This window comes from Vipera berus (assembly GCF_964194415.1).
Source record: "Vipera berus genome assembly, chromosome: W".
In the NCBI taxonomy this organism is placed as follows: domain Eukaryota; kingdom Metazoa; phylum Chordata; class Lepidosauria; order Squamata; family Viperidae; genus Vipera; species Vipera berus.
Genome location: NC_138210.1, coordinates 72267518 through 72284464, shown reverse-complemented (window position 1 = coordinate 72284464; position 16947 = coordinate 72267518). Strand labels below are relative to the sequence as shown.

The following is a 16947-nucleotide window of genomic DNA, read 5'->3' as shown; positions in this document are numbered from 1 at the left end:
AATTTTATTTATATACCGCCCTTCTCCCGAAGGACTCAGGGCGGTGAACAGGGCAGATATATAAAAAATACAAAAATACAAAAGTTTAAAAAAAAATTAAACATATGCCCAACTAAAAACAGTAAATACATATATTAAAAATGACAATAAAAACCATTAGTCAACCATTAGTGCCGGTCTTCAGTTGACTGAGTTTCATGTTTTATGAATAAAAGTTTTATATAATAATAATAATAATAATAATAGTAGTAGTAGTAGTAGCAATGTGTACAGGCAATAAAATGGGGAAGTATAAAGTAATAAAATAATAATAATAATAATAATAATAATAATAATAATAATAATAATAATAATAATAATAATAATAATAATAATACTGCAGCCACACTCTAAGGGTTAATATGAATACACATTAGGCAAAAATAACTTAGTAGTTATTGTATTTTGTCAGCTGGGAAAATTAGATGTTCAGCAGAGTGAAGGCAGCAGGGAAGAAAATGGGAGTGTAAGTTTCATTTAAGTTTCATTTTGAAAGTTGAGGTCCATCTATCTTAAAAGTTGACAAGGTTAAGAAACACTGTTAGAATATCTGAGAGAGAGGGTGGGGGGGGGAGAGAGAATTTGGTGAGAAATAGTAAATCTAACGGATTAGTTTCCCAACTAGTAGCCAGAAAGAATTAATTAAATACTTCATTTCTCAAGTCGGTGACCATCTTGAACGATTGGGCTCCATCTCTGAAAAAACCCCAGAACTCGAGTTTGATTCAATTTTATTCAGCTGGCTGAATTGGAAGCCAAGGGGAGCGTGGTTGGAATTTGAAAAGGAGACCACCAGGAGATGACCAGTTTTGTAGGATGGAGCAGGCAGTTTGACTCAGCACACTGTGAGGGGAGGGTAAGGTGAGAATCAAGGGGGCTTATGGGGGGATGTCTTTGGGAAAGGGCAGCCTCTGTGCAGGACTTACATTTTTTTTTGGGGGGGGTAGCAAACTACGTTCACCTCCCTCCCTGAGGTATCATGAATTCAGCTCTGCCTTTCTCCACAGCAGGGGGCAGCCCTGAGCTGGCTCTGAGGACAGCTAAGCAGGATTAGGGCTGGCTGACAGCAGGAGGGGAGACCTTCAAAAAAAATCCCAGAATTGCAGGCTTGGCAGGGGGGAAAAAACAGTATGGAGAGTCTTCAACTTACAACGATTCATTTAGCGACCGTTCAAAGTTACAACAGCACTGAAAAAAGTGACTTATGATTGTTGTTCAGACTTACAACCATTGCAGCATCAAAATTCAGAAGCTTGGCAGCTGGCTCTATTTATGATGGGGTCATGTGATGCCTTTTGCGACCTTCTGACCATGGAATGGAATAGAATAGAACAGAACAGAGTAGAATAGAAAATATGGAATGGAATGGAACAGAAGAGAAGAGAATAGAGAAAATATAGAATAGAATAGAATAGAATAGAATAGAATAGAATAGAATAGAATAGAATAGAATAGAATAGAGTAGAGTAGAGTAGAGTAGAGTAGAGTAGAGTTGAGTAGAGTAGAGTAGAGTAGAATAGAATAGAATAGAATAGAATAGAATAGAATAGAATAGAATAGAAAATATGGAATGGAATGGAATAGAATAGAATATAGTCACTTTAAATGTACACTAATCAGCATACATTAAAATGAAGTTTTGTTGCATTCAGCCCTCCAAGGGTAACCACTTCCAATATACACTACATAAACATTACAAAAGATTATGCATATAAACACACACACACACACTACAGAGAAACAACACAGTCTAGTTCGGATGTATACATATACGTGGTGAGAAAAAAGAATCCTGCGAATTTACAAGACGGATGGTGTAAGGAGCAAAGCTGTTGCAGAATCTAGTAGTCCTGCTATAAATGCTTCGAAACCTCCTCCTAGAGGGGAGCAACAGAAACGGACCGTGAAGTGGGGGTGAGTGGGGTCTCTAACAATCCTCCGAGTTCTAAGCACATATGAGCGCTGGCAGGGCTTTTTTTTGTCATAGAACGCTCAGAACGGAGTTCCGGCACCTTTTTTGGATGGAACCTTGTAGGGTAGGCAAGGCGGGTTGTATGATGTATGTGGGTTCCGGCACCTTTTTCTTTTACAAAAAAAGCACTGAGCGCTGGTAAGCTGTATCCTGAATAAGGGGAAGTGAACTTCCTATAATCTTTTGAGCTGTCCTCACCACTCTGCATGGACCTTCTATCTGAGGCTCTGCTACCCCCAGACCAGACTGTGACGCAGTTTGTTAAGATGGTCTCAATTGTGCCTCTGTAAAAAGTGGCCAGGACAGAAGGAGAAACAGAGGCCAGCAAAGTCAATAGGGAAGTCAGATTCACTTAACCACCATGTTACTAACTTAACAACTGCCGTGGCTCGCTGAACGACTGTGGCAGGGAAGGTCATAAAATGGAGCAAAACTCACTTAACGAACGTCTCGCCCAGCAACAGAAATTTCAGTCATAGCGACTGGCCAAATTTTAATGTTTAAAGAAGGTTAACAGCTTTTTGCCTGGAAAATTGTTGTTGTATGTTCTCGAAGTCCCTCGGCTCCAAACACTTCCTTCAGACTCCTTCATCCTAACGAGACCCAACAAGACTACCTGCTTATCTTCTTCATGGCATCTGAAGATGCTTTTTCTTTTTTCAGGAGGCAACTGAATTTCCTTGTTTTTTTCTTTGAAGAGGTTTTGCTTCACATCCCGGAAGCTTCTTCGGGTTCTGACTGAACGGGTGGGGAAATGGAAGGATTTATACTCCTTTGCAGTCATCTGGTCATTTGCCTTCTTTCAGAGAGTTGCTGAGGCCACCTGGAGGTTTACCTGTGTCCTCAGGGTCACCTGAGTGGTGCAAATGGGTGTGGAGACTTCTTGGCCCAACAAGGAATATAAATCCTTCCATTCCCCACCATTCAGCCAGAACTGAAGAAGCTTCTTGGAGAAGAAGTGAAACCTCTTCAAAGAAAAACAAGAAAGTTCAATTGCCTCCTGAAAAAAGCACCTTTGGGACAATCATGATCTGGATTAAAATGGAGAATCTCCTTCGACATTCTTCACGCCACAAACCACAATTTTTTTTAGGGAGCATTCAGACAAGGTTGTTGCCAGCTCTTGAAGGACCAAAAAGACCTCCAAGACCCCTTAGTCAGAAGGTGAAAGAGTTTGAGCTTGCCCATGTCTGAAATAAAGGTAGTCCTTGAGTTACAACGATCTGCTTAGTGACCGTTCAGAGTTACAGCGGCACTGAAAAAACGCGACTGATGGGCAGTTTTCACACTTAACGACCGTCGCTGCGTTCTCGTGGTCACGTGATCCAAAAATCCGGCTGCTTGGCAACTGACTCGTATTTATGACGATCGCAGCGTCTCGGGGAGGGGGGGAAATCCTGCAATCCCCTTTTGCGACCTTCTGACAAGCAAAGTCGATGTGGGGGGGAAGCCGGATTCCTCTTAGTAAGATTCCTCTTACTAATTTAACGACTGCAGTGGATGCAACTAGCCACTGTGGCAAGAAAGGTTGTAAAATGGGGCAAAACGCACTTAACGACCGTGTCCCTTAGGAAAGGAGACTTTGGGCTCAATTGTGGTCGTAAGTCAAGGACTTACTTTTCTCCCACTGGTTCCTTTTTTTTCCTTATGGGGCAGGAAAAGATGTTGTGCAACTGTTGTTTTTTTGCTTTGTGGCGCCCTCTACGGGGATGGAAAGGTACTTTATTCACCCATCTCCTACACCAGGGGTAGGCAACCTTGGCTCTTTTATGACTGGTGGACTTCAACTCCCAGAATTCCTGAGCCAGCCATGGTGAGGAGAAATGGAGAGGTTTCCAGGCTGAGTCATGCTGGCTCAGGAATTCTGGGAGTTGAAGTCCACGAGTCATAAAAGAGCCAAGGTTGCCTACCCCTGTCTTAAACCACCATTTAATCAGGATTTGTTGAATAAGCCACACACAACAGCCATGATTTACCAGCCACAAGGGTGAGTATGCCCACAACAGGCAATGCCAAAACAAATCACATTACACTTCCATCAAATGCGTGGAGTTAAGCAAGCATTGTTAAATAAATGGTTAAAAACTAAACATAGAAATAGAAATTCAATGGTTAGATTTTTTTTGTTTATCTGCTTTTTCTTGGTGGAGCAGTGGGCTAATGCCTCCTTAAGTAACACCAGCTGCCTGCAATTAGTGCAGGTTCGAGTCCCACCAGGCTCAAGGTTGACTCAGCCTTCCATCCTTCCCAGGTAGGTAAAATGAGGACCCAGATTGTTGGGGGCAATTAAGCTGACTTTGTAATAATGCCGCTTGGGGGTGGGGGCAAAAGCCCTAATAAGCAGGCATATACATAGAATGAAGGCTACTGCTAAGCTTGTAAGCCGCCCTGAGTCTTCGGAGAAGGGCGGGATATAAATGGAATTAAAATAAAATAAAAAATAAATAAATAAAATAAATATAGATGCAAGAGGCTTGCATGCCTTCACGATTTTACAGTCTGCCCATGTGTATTAGAGTTGTTTTTTTCAACCTTGGCAATGTTAAGATGGGTGGACAAGGACATGGGCTGGCGGAGGAATTCTGGGAGTTGAAGTCCACCCATCTTAACATTGTTGAAGCTGAAAAATGCTGGTATGTTTTAATTCTCATGAATGAAGGCCAATATTTTAATTCTGCACCTCCTCCAGTCTTTTGCTAATTTCTGGCATTTGGGTCTAAATACCCACCTTTTCCAGGAAAAGGCTAATTAGAACAGAATAGAATAAGAGAGTTGGAAGGGACCTTGGAGGTCATCTAGTCCAACCCCCTGCTCAGGCAGGAAACCCTAGACCATTTCAGACAAACGGCTGTCCAATCTCTTCTTAAAAACTTCCAGGGTTGGAGCATTCACAACTTCTGGAGGAAGGTTGTTCCACTGGTTAATTGTTCTAACTGTCAGGAAGTTTCTCCTTAGTTCTAGGTTGCTTCTCTCCTTGATTAGTTTCCATCCGTTGCTTCTTCTCCTGCTTTCAGGCACTTTGGAGAATAGCTTGACTCCCTCTTCTTTGGGGCAGACCTTGAGATGTTGGAAGACTGCTATCATGTCCCCCCTAGTCCTTTGGGCTCTTAAGAGCCTTGGTGGAGCAGTGGGCTAATGCCTCCTTAACTAACACCAGCTGCCTGCAATTAGTGCAGGTTCGAGTCCCACCAGGCTCAAGGTTGACTCAGCCTTCCATCCTTCCGAGGTAGGTAAAATGAGGACCCAGATTGTTGGGGGCAATTAAGCTGACTTTGTAATAATGCCGCTTGGGGTGTGTGTGAAAGCCCTAATAAGCAGGCATATACATAGAATGAAGGCTACTGCTAAGCTTGTAAGCTGCCCTGAGTCTTCGGAGAAGGGCGGGATATAAATGGAATTAAAATAAATAAATAAATAAAATAATTTAAGAGAAAACCAAGATAGTGACCGAAGGCCTGATTTTTTAAAACAACAACAACAACAACAAGCACCTCTCTCTTTCTGGACAAAAATAAGAATTTGTAAACCATTTGGATGACAACAAAACAGACAATATTTTGAGGTAGGCCCCGTTCTGCTTCCGCTTCTCAGAAGGCCCTTGTTTAAAAGTCTTGCAAATTGTGCCTTGCGGCTGGATGTGGCGATGGTAACACACACAGCAAGGTAGGATTGAAAAGGGATTGAGAAATATCTCGAGGTCTCCTGACAAAGGGGAACCTGCAAAGTTACCAGTTTGCTGGAGAGGGATTGTTAAGAAGGGGGACAAACGTCTTCGCCTGGATTCTCAAATGGGCCAGTTGGGTGAGCGAAGGAAGCCAGACCGGGCCTCTTAGCCCTTGAAGGAGCAGCAATGACAGAAGAAGATGCTTTGGATGTTCCTCGCAGGATGGGTTGAGGAGAAGACGACCTCCGAGGGTGGACCAGGTGGTGAAGGAGATATAGCCGGGTGAAGCGGTCTCTGTTACGAGCAGAGCTGGGGTGCCGCGTCAAAAGAGGAAGGAAGGGGCAGGCAAACAGAGGAACAGGGTAGAGAAAAAGAAGGAAGCAAGGCGAGATAGGTAGAGCAAAAGAGGACAGGAATTCAGCAGGGAGAAGACCCAAAACCCACTTGGACATCCTGAGAATCGGCGGCCCCCGAGGCGAGAACAAAGACGAGACCATCCCACTCACCAAAGTCCAAAGGCAAACCAGAAGAAGACAATCAAGGAGAGAAAGAGAGAGGAATAACCACGTCTACAAAGGAGGTGGACATCAAGGAGGCTTCAAAGAGAAGAAGACCTTGCGAGACCAGGTGCTTGTAACAGACGTGGGTTGGAGCCTTCGGAAGGTCGGGGAGAAAGGATTGGCGTTGGATTGTTCTACCATGTCCCAAGGAGGCTACTTCGAGGGCGAGAGACACTACCAAGCTCTGGAGATGGCTCCAGCCAGGTCAACCACCACCGACTTGGCCCCCTTGTGTGAATCGGAGCTGGCATCCTACATTGGGGATGAGCAGTTACTCTCCGAGTTGCTTCAAGGGAACCAGCAGAGGTTGCCCAAGGGGGCCTCATTCCCAAACTACTTCCCCACCGACCCGTACCCCTTCCTTTCTTTCGGAGGGGAACGCAAGGGCCTGTCCCCCTTTGACCCACGATCAATTGCGGTCAAAGAAGAACCTCGAGGTGGGCAGGCTGGGCGAGGGGTCGCACGCCACCCGTACAGCACCATGCACTTGCCAACAACCCATTGTGCCCAGGTGACCCTCACCCAACCAGGACCACGCACCGGACAAGCTCTGAGAGTGCTCAAGGTAAGAATGGAGGACACCAACACCCTACTGTTGCCTTTTTCTAGCCTGGAGCCCCCCAATTCTGACTGGAGAAGGTTGGTTCCTTCAGCTGGTCTCCTAGAATATTATCACTGCAAGAAGGAAAAGTCTTTAAAACTCAGATATATGTATGTATACACACACACACACACATCTGGTCCTCTCCATCCTGGAGAACAGAACAGAATAACAGAGATGGAAGGGACCTTGGAGGTCTTCTAGTCCAACCCCCTCCTCCCACTCAAGCAGGAAAGTCTAGACCATTTCAGACAGGGTTGGAGCACCCACAACTTCTGGAGGCAAGTCGTTCCAACGATTAAGTGTTCTCGCTGTCAGGAAATTCCTCCTTAGTTCTAGGTTGCTTCTCTCCTTGGTTAGTTTCCATCCGTTGCTTCTTGTCCTGCCTTCTGGAGAACAGGTTGACTCCCTCTTCTTTCTGGCAGCCCCTGAGATATTGGAAGACTGCTATCAGGTCATCCTTAGTCCTTCTTTTCACGACACTAGACAAGCCCATTTCCTGCAACCCTGCTTCATACGATTTAGCCTCCAGTCCCCTAACCATCTTTGTTGCTCTTTCTCTACCCTTTCAAAGTTCTTGGAATGGGACCTGTTTGGCTTCTGTTTTGGCTTATTGACACCTCGTTGCTCAGTGGGAGAGCAAAGGAAAATGGGTGGGATTTCCTGGATTTTCCAGGCAGGTCAGGATGATCCCAGTGGTTTTTCTACAGCGCCACTGGTTTTATGGAGAAGGACTGAAAGAGGACCTTCTCCTACGCTGTTGACGATCCATAGTTGGACACAAGAAGAAGGAAGAATGGAGGCAAGGAAGATTAAAGTGGTGTTTCTCAATGCTGAGAACTTTAAGATGGGTGGACTTCAATTCCCAGAATTCCCCAGCCAGCTCTGCTGGCTGGGGAATTCTGGGAGTTGAAGTCCACCCATCTTAAAGTTGTCAAGATTGAGAAACACTGGATTAAAGAATTAATTTAGACGATATAGCTTTTGCTAGAATGGGTAGCGAAGGCAAAAATTTAATAGAAAAGATACATTTTGAGAAGTCCTGAATCCCGATGTGTTTTTTCCCCCGGAATCCCTGTTTTTAATTCCTGTCCCTAACAATCCCGTTTCTGTGTGTCCCCCATTTTAGGATTCTAGTCCCATTTATCTGGGCTTTGACCCTCCAATTCTCCAAAATTCTGATTTATAATATTGGCCTGGTCTTCCTCTCTCTGTCTAGGGGTGTGTGTGTGTGTCTGTGTGTGTCCCCCAATCTATCTCTCTTCGCCAAAGGAGCCCCAGAAACCACGGAGATAGGACATTTTGCAGACTGAGATAACACCATCATGGCTTTGTCATGGCTTATGAAGATAGGGCAGCCGTGCAAAAATAAGCAGAAAAACGTTAACCCAAACACTTCTAGTTTTTAAGAAAGCTGGAAGCGTGGCATGTGCAGGTTTTTAAGTTCCCAGGCTGAGGCAAACGCCAGGAAGCGCTCGGAGAAACCCAGTTTTGTCAAAGCTCACCCAACGCAGCAAGCCGTAAGATGGCTTGTTTGTGGCTTGGCATGAGGGTGGCATTTGACAGCCCAGCTTGTCTTGCTCAGCCTAGCTAGCTTATAGCCTGGCACCCCGGTGGCGTCTAACGGCCCATAGTTACCTCAATCGTGGCTTGTCGAGAAGAGGCACTAGTCGAAGAGACCCACAATGGCTGTTTTCAAAAGGCTATCCCCAACCTCAGGTCTTAGATGGAAATATAAAAAAAAAATTAGGCACAGAGCTTGACCCATTCGACAAAGCGATGGAAAGAAAAATGGATTTTCCCATTTCTTTCCGGGGGTCCCCTTGCAGATGAGATGGGACACGGGATGTATATGATTGCAGAAATAGGGGAAGTAAGGTTAGGGTCCCCAGCACACCCCCAACCTGAAGATCAATCGTCCCTTTCTCTTTTTTTAGCATTAAAATGTAGCTGCTTCTGCAAGGGCTTTGCAGTTTGAAAGGCGGAATCGGTCCTTTAGCACAGAAAAGCTTGTCCATTATGGGATTCCACCACCACCACCAGCACCCTATTATTTTCCCCCCCTCTTTCTCTCTCTCTCTCTCTTTTTTTGGCTGGATTCAATTATTACCACCCCTGTAGTTAGGATTTTGCAGTTTTGGAACCTGGGAACGAGCCAGACGGGAGACGCTCACAAGCCCTCACGGACGGAAGGGTGGCTCAGCCTTGAAGATAAATAAACCGGACTGCCAGAGAATATATTTCGTGGCTTTGTGGTCTAATAAAGCAGTTATCGGATGCCTGCAGATCAAACACAAAGAAGGATGTGTTTCGGATGTGATTTAGACAAGAGGGAAAGGGGCGGGGGCAGGGGGCTTCAAGAAAAACATTCACAAAACCCTTTTTTGCGGAAGATCTAAAGATCTTATGAAAATATTTATGAGAAGCTTTTGCAAGGGCTGCTTTGGCAGCCAAAAAGGGCTGAGCGGGACTGCCGGCAGTCCCAAAAATCCAGGACAATGAAAGGAAACAGTACAATTCCCCGTAGGAAATTAAGAAGTCCCATCCCACGTAAGGGGAAATTGTGGGATTCACACCAGGGGATTTTCTTGGTGCCCGGAGATAAATATAATCTCGGGAACTGTAAGAGGAAGAAAATGTCCGCTCTCGTTGACAGTAATTTAAACCATGTTGGAATATCTGGGAATAATTGGAATAATCACAGAATAGCAAGAGTTGGAAGGGACCTTGGAGGTCATCTAGTCCAACCCGTTGCTCAAGCAGGAAACCCTGTGCCGTGTCAGATAAAGGGTGGCCCAATCTCTCCTTAAAAAGGAGGAAGATGATAACAACGTTGGAAGGGACCTTGGAGGTCATCTAGTCCAACCCCCTGCTCAGGCAGGAAACCCTATACCATTTCAGACAAATGGCTGTCCAGTCTCTTCTTAAAAACTTCCAGTGTTGGAGCATTCACCACTTCTGGAGGCAGGCTGTTCCACTGGTTAATTGTTCTCACTGTCAGGAAATTTCTCCTCAGTTTTAAGGTTGCTTCACTCCTTGATTAATTTCCATCCGTTGCTTCTTGTCCTGCCTTCGGGTGCTTTGGAGAATAGCTTGACTCCCTCTTCTTTGGGGCTGCCCCTGAGATGTTGGAAGACTGCTATTGTGTCCCCCCTCATCCTTCTCTTCATTAAACTAGGCGTCTGTAATTCCTGCAACCAAGATTCCCCCCCCACCCCCACCCCCACCCCCCCATCTATGTTGTGTTGCTGTTTAGGAGATGAACTTCCAACAGATTCTTAATTTTTAACTTCTCTACTCTTTCCATTTCTTTCTCTGTCATTTTTCATCTCTGGAGATTTTCAAAAACGGACTGGGCAACCGTTTGACCAGGATGGGGTAAGGTCTCCTGTCTTGAGTATAGGGTTGGACTAGAAGATCTTTGCGGTCCCTTCCAGCCCTCAGATTCTAGTTCTCTGTTCTCAGCCTTTCCACTCTCTTAGCCCTTCTTTTAAACTTGGAGAAATCCAGGATTTTATTTTTTGGAGAAGGTGGGGGGGGGGCAGGGAAATACAGAAGCTAATTTCCCCACGGCTTGTTCTTGGCTAACTACGCAACCGCTAGGACGACTGCAGTTTGAAACCTGCACAATTCAAATGCTTTTCAAACAGAATCTTGCCTTGCAGCTTTGGGTCCCGGATCAAATCTGAAATCCGTTCTTTAGAAAGAAAAAAACACTTAACATTTTCCACCTGGGTTTTTTTTTAAAAGGAAGAAAGAAAGAAAGAAAGAAAGAAAGAGAGAGAGAGAGAGAGAGAGAGAGAGAGAGAGAGAGAGAGAGAGAGAGAGAGAGAGAGAGAGAGAAAGAAAGAAAGAAAGAAAGAAAGAAAGAAAGAAAGAAAGAAAGAAAGAAAGAAAGAAAGAAAGAAAAGTTTTTGCAGTCCTGAGACTTTGTTTGAACAAGATTATCTGCAGCCAGAAATTCTCATCTCGAAATTTCTGTAGGAAGTGAAGCTTTCCTTATCATGAGCTTTATTTTCTTTAACTTAATTGTGTGTGTGTTTGTGTGTGTGTGTGTGTGTGTGTGTGTGTGTGTGTGTGTGTTGGGAGACTGGCAACCACAATTAAATGGGGGGGGAAAGAGGTTTGTACCGGGTAGGTGGGCAAGAAAGATAGAAATCTGACGGCAGAAAAAGAACCAGTGCTCCTGTTAGTTTATTTATTTCAATTATTTATTTTTATTATTATTGCTTTTTGTTTTATTTTTAATTTATTTATTCATTTTTTTTTAAAAAAAATTATTTTTATTTTTATTTAATTTTTTTTAATTTATTTCTTTATTTCTTTTTAATGCCTAAAGGCCAGGTCAGAAACCTGGACAAAATCCCCCTCTTCTGCATTTTTCCTGCGTTTCGGAGGGAGCTTGAATGTCTCTTGCTGTGGCTTTAATTAACCCAAATCTATTTTATTATTTACTTAATCCGGTTTCGAGGCTGCTCCGGTCCTGCAGATTCTTATTTTAGGAACCGCACTACAGTTTTTAGGTGGTTTGAGTTTCAAACCGAGGAGAAACTGGATGTGGGGGCTCTCTGGATGTTTAAAAAAGGGGGCATTTGATGTTTCTGTGTGTGAGAGGAAGAGAGAAGGAGGAGGAGAGAGGGAGGGAAGGAGACAGGGAGGGAGGGAGAGAGGGAGAGAGAGAAAAGGAGGAAGAGAGGAAGAGAGATGGAGGGAAGGAGGGAGAGAGACGGGGAGAGAGAGGGAGGGAAGGAGTGAGAGAGAGAGAGGGAAAGAGGGAGGGAGAGAGGGAGAGAGAGACGGAGAGGGAGAGAGGGAGGGGAGGGAGGGAGGGGGGAGAGAGAAGGGGGAGAGGGAAGGAGGAAGGGAGACAGAAGGAGGGAGAGGGGGAGAGGGAGGGAAGGAGGGAGAGAGGGAAAGGGAGAGAGAGAGAGAGGGAGGGAGGGAGGGGAGGGAGGGAGAGAGGGGGGAGAGAGAAGGGGGAGAGGGAAGGAGGAAGGAAGAGAGACAGAAGGAGGGAGAGGGGGAGAGGGAGGGAAGGAGGGAGAGAGGGAAAGGGAGAGAGAGAGAGAGGGAGGGAGGGGAGGGAGGGAGAGAGGGGGGAGAGAGAAGGGGGAGAGGGAAGGAGGAAGGAAGAGAGACAGAAGGAGGGAGAGAGGGGGAGAGGGAGGGAAGGAGGGAGAGAGACAGAGGGAAAGAGGGAGGGAGAGAGAGGGAGAGAGAGGGAGGGGAGGGAGGGAGAGAGGGGGAGAGAGAAGGGGAAGGAGGAAGGAAGAGAGACAGAAGGAGGGAGAGAGGGGGAGAGGGAGGGAAGGAGGGAGAGAGACAGAGGGAAAGAGGGAGGGAGAGAGGGAGAGAGAGAGAGGGAGGGGAGGGAGGGAGAGAGGGGGAAGAGAGAAGGGAGAGGGAAGGAGGAAGGAAGAGAGACAGAAGGAGGGAGAGAGGGGGAGAGGGAGGGAAGGAGGGAGAGAGACAGAGGGAAAGAGGGAGGGAGAGAGAGGGAGAGAGAGGGAGGGGAGGGAGGGAGAGAGGGGGAGAGAGAAGGGGAAGGAGGAAGGAAGAGAGACAGAAGGAGGGAGAGAGGGGGAGAGGGAGGGAAGGAGGGAGAGAGACAGAGGGAAAGAGGGAGGGAGAGAGGGAGAGAGAGAGAGGGAGGGGAGGGAGGGAGAGAGGGGGAAGAGAGAAGGGAGAGGGAAGGAGGAAGGAAGAGAGACAAAAGGAAGAAGAGAAGAAATGAGGAAAACATTAAGGGGGGGGCCTTTGAGAAACCTTCTGAGCATGAGAAACTTAAAAAAATCTTGTCTTGAATTTGATTCATGACAGCCCTTCGGGGTAGGCTAGCTCAACAAACAGACATGGTAAGGATTTCAAGAAAGCACTTTAGTCTAGGAAGGCAGAGAAACAAGAAGTTGAAAGCCTCTCCCATTTTTATTCTGTGCCACCGTATACTAAATAAAATCAAGGTAGGGCTGTCTTGAGTTTCCTGCTCAGCTCTTCCTCTTTCTCGGGGAGAGGAACCTTTTCCCCCACGTCTCTTCTTAAAAGCTTTCTCGTTCCTTTCCTATCTCAGCGGTTGGATCAACTGTACGTTCCTTCACAGGGACCCCCACTTCCCCTACCTGAATAATTGCATTGGAAGGGGCCTTGGAGGTCTTCTAGTCCAACCCCCTACTCAGGCAAGAAACCTTACGCCATTTCAGACAAACAGTTCTCCCATCTCCTTCTAAAAAACTCCAGTGATGGAGCACCCACCATTTCTGGTGGCAAGGAGTTCCACCGATTAATTCAAATCATAACCTGTTGTTCCCCTCGCCCGCAGGGTCCAGCCTGCAGCCCGTCCCCTCCTTGCGGCACCCCCAAGGGAAAGAAATCCGTGAACAAAGACAGCCTGGAATACCGCCTGCGCCGCGAACGCAACAACATTGCGGTCCGCAAAAGCCGCGACAAAGCCAAGCGCCGGGTGATGGAGACGCAACAGCGGATGGTGGAACTGCTGGGGGAGAACGAACGGCTGCGCAGCCGGGTGGAGCAACTCATGCAGGAAACGGAGACCCTGCGGGATATTTTCCGGCAAGTGCCCGAAGCCGCCGGGCTAATGAAAGGTCTCGGGGGCTGCAGCTGAAGCCGGCCGGGCTCGGGGTGCAAGAGGCATAGAGGGGTGGCTGGAATCTAGAGGAACAAAGCTGTCGCATGTGTAAATAAAAAGGATCTTTGCTTGGCTTTAACCATCTTTGGTGGCTAATTTTAACGGGTCTTCCAGGCTGCCCTCTAGAAGCTTGCAAGCAAGGATTGAAATCCGAGCTTGTGGAAGATCTGGGGTCCCCTTGCAGCTGGGGGCGGCTAGGTGGTGATAGCCAAATCTGGCCCTAGGTCCTGCCTCAGTTTACCTTCCCAATAAGCAACTGAGTCGGAAGTTCGTTTAAAAGCAATGTGTTAGGGTAAAGTATAAAGTAAGATCTCTCTCTATGAAAAAGGACCCATCTTAAATTCCTTGCTACGAGGGCAATTCAGAGCACTGTTGTCCCCTCCTCTCTCTCTCTCTCTCTCTCTCTCTCTCTCTCTCTCTCTCTCTCTCTCTCTCTCTCTCTCTCTCTCTCTCTCACACACACACACACACACACACACACACACACACACACACACACACACACACACAATTTCTGCACGGCCACTGTTAGCTTCCACTTCCTTCGCCTGCCATCAAGTGATCCGGAGTGGAGCAATGCGACTGAGGCTTAAAAACAGGTGAGGGTTTTGCCCCTCCGACGTGCATTTTGTAAATTGCTAACTAACATAATTACTTTCTATTTTAATTGGATTCATTTTTTTCCCCTCCCTTTTAAAATGATGTTCAGGTTTCTTAGCTTGTAACATTCCTAAACTGATAAAACAGGCCTGGAGAGACAAGCCCCAGATAAGAAGAAGAAAAAAAAAAGTTTGCTAGTACAAATTGGGGGTCTGGTTTAACCTCTTTTGTGAATTCCTAGCCACCTTGTTCCTGACAATGGACGCCCCCTTCTGACGTCAGGCCTCATTTCGATGAACGTGGGTATTATTATGGGATGCATTCCCCAGAGGTGGTTTGAACGGTTCCCCCTTAGCCGAGATAACGCCTGCAAGTTTGGGACTCAGCTAATTACCGTAACGAGCTGGTGGACGGTTTAGGCCTGCCTTTCTCAAGCTTGGTCGCTCGGAGAATTGTGGACTTCAAGTCCCAGAATTCCCCAGACAGCTGGGAATTGAAGTCCAACAATTCCCCAGGAATTCTGGGAGTTGAAGTCCACAATTCTCCAAGCGACCGAGCTTGAGAAACACAGGTTTAGATTCCACCTAGGACAAAATAACTACGTTTCTGAAGCATCTTCCAACATCTGAAGCAGGTTTGGTGAAGGCCGAAAGCCTGTTTTCAAAATGGAAGGGGGGGGGGGCGGGTTGACGCCACCTATCATAAGAGAACGGGATAGCTAAATCTAAATATCTTTCCATCTCATTCACGTGTCTCACATCCGGTGGCATTTAGCAGAAGACGGTCTCACCCTTTCCATCAGTTGAAAACTCCTTGAAGTGAGTTCACCTACGTGTCAATCTCCTCTCGAGGGAATCTCTTAAATAAATGGATTTTAAGGACAGGCAGTCCTCAACTTACGACCATCTGTTTAAGGATCGTTCGAAGTTACAACGGCACTGGAAAAAAAGCGACTTGGGAGTGTTTTTTTCACACTGAACGACTGTTGCGGCATCCCCCCTGGTCACGCTGAGCAAAATTACGATGGTCGCAGCGTGCCCGGGGGATCACGTGATCCCCTTTTGCGACCTTCTGACGAGCAAAGTCAATGGGGGGGGGGAAAGCCAGATTCACTTAAGGGCCGTGTGACTCACTTAGCAATGTTAGGTAAAGGTAAAGGTAAAGGTTCCCCCGCACATGCGTGCTAGTCGTTTCCAACTCTAGGGGCCGGTGCTCATCTCCGTTTCAAAGCCGAAGAGCCAGCGCTTGTCCGAGGACGTTCTCCGTGGTCATGTGGCTGGCATGACTAGACGCCAAAGGCGCACGGAACGCTGTTACCTTCCCACCGGAGTGGTCCCTATTTTTCTACTTGCATTTTTACGTGCTTTCAAACTGCTAGGTTGGCAGAAGCTGGGACGAGTAACAGGCGCTCACTCTGTTACGCGGCACTCGCGATTCGACCCGCCAAACTGCCGACCTTCTGATCGACAAGCTCAGCGTCCTAACCCACTGAGCCACCACGTCCCAATGTTAGCGATTCACTTAACAACTGCGGCCGGGGAGGTCGTAAAAGGGGGCAAAACCCACGTAACAAATGTCTCGCTTCGCCACAGAAACGTTGTGTTCGTCAGTCGAGGACTGCCTGTACTTAACTTTAAGGAAATTGAGCCTTAGGGGGTTGAAAGAAAGTTGACGCTTTTTGAGTTACTGTTCTTTAGAAAAAAGAAAGGGGAAAAAGAAAAAAAAAGAAACGTAAGCAGGGGAGAAGTGTTTTTATTGTCCTTGGAGAACCAAGACATGGGTTGATCCAAAACAAATGGCCAGCGTCCATTTCAGGAGCAGAAAAGTGCTTCACACAACAGATGTCAAACTGGATTAAAAACCACAGGGTGAGATGGGATTTGTTGTGGTTAGGATGATTCCAGGTTTTCAGATGCAAATTTTTCCTAGCCCTATTCAGAAACTAGGGCTTCTTCCAAGTCAAGCAAAAGTCCTCTTTTTTTATTTTTGGGGAGAAAGAACACCCCAATGTGCAGAAAAGAAGAAATCCATTGATAGCTCTCAACCATAATGAGAAGAGAAGACAAGAGAAGAGAAGAGAAGAGAAGAGAACAGAACAGAACAGAATAATAAAATACAGAATAGAATGGAATGGAGAAAATATGGAAATAGAATAGAACAGAACAGAACAGAATAGAATAGAATAGAAAATACGGAATTAGGATAGAGTAGAATATACCACTCTAATGGCAGATACCACTCTAATGGCAGAAAGTGAAGAGGAACTAAAGAGCCTCTTGTTGCGAGTGAAGAAGGAGAGTGCAAAAGTTGGGTTGAAACTAAACATTTAGAAAACCAAGATCATGGCATCTGGCCCTCTCAATTCCTGGCAAATAGATGGGGAAGAAATGGAGGTAGTGACAGATTTTATTTTCCTGGGCTCCAGAATCACTGCAGATGGGGACTGTAGCCAAGAAATTAAAAGACGCTTGCTCCTTGGGAGGAAAGCCATGGCAAATCTAGACAGCACACTAAAAAGCAGAGACATCACCCTGTCAACAAAAGTGCGTATAGTCAAGGCTACGGTCTTCCCAGTTGCAATGTATGGCAGTGAAAGCTGGACCATAAGAAAGGCTGAGCGCCAAAGAATTGAGGCCTTTGAACTACGGTGCTGGAGAAGACTCCTGCGAGTCCCTTGGACTGCAAGGCGATCAAACCGGTCAGTCCTAGAGGAGATCAACCCTGACTGCTCTTTAGAAGGCCAGATCCTGAAGCTAAAACTCAAATCCTTTGGCCACCTAATGAGAAGGAAGGACTCACTGGAGAAGAGCCTAATGCTGGGAAAGGTTGAGGGCAAGAGACGAAGGGGACGACAGAGAATGAGGTGGC

The 16947-nt window shown here is 46.3% G+C and overlaps 1 protein-coding gene across 1 annotated transcript; it reads left to right on the top strand.

Moving 5' to 3' along the window:
* Window positions 1-6374: 6374 nt before the first annotated feature.
* LOC308676185 (CCAAT/enhancer-binding protein epsilon-like) lies at window positions 6375-13455 on the top strand (the record flags this gene model as incomplete). The annotated part of the gene is made up of 2 exons (XM_081341946.1): window positions 6375-6800; window positions 13153-13455. 2 exons carry the CDS (start codon window positions 6375-6377, stop codon window positions 13453-13455), a joined length of 729 nt encoding a protein of 242 aa, XP_081198072.1.
* Between the last annotated feature and the right edge of the window lie 3492 nt (window positions 13456-16947).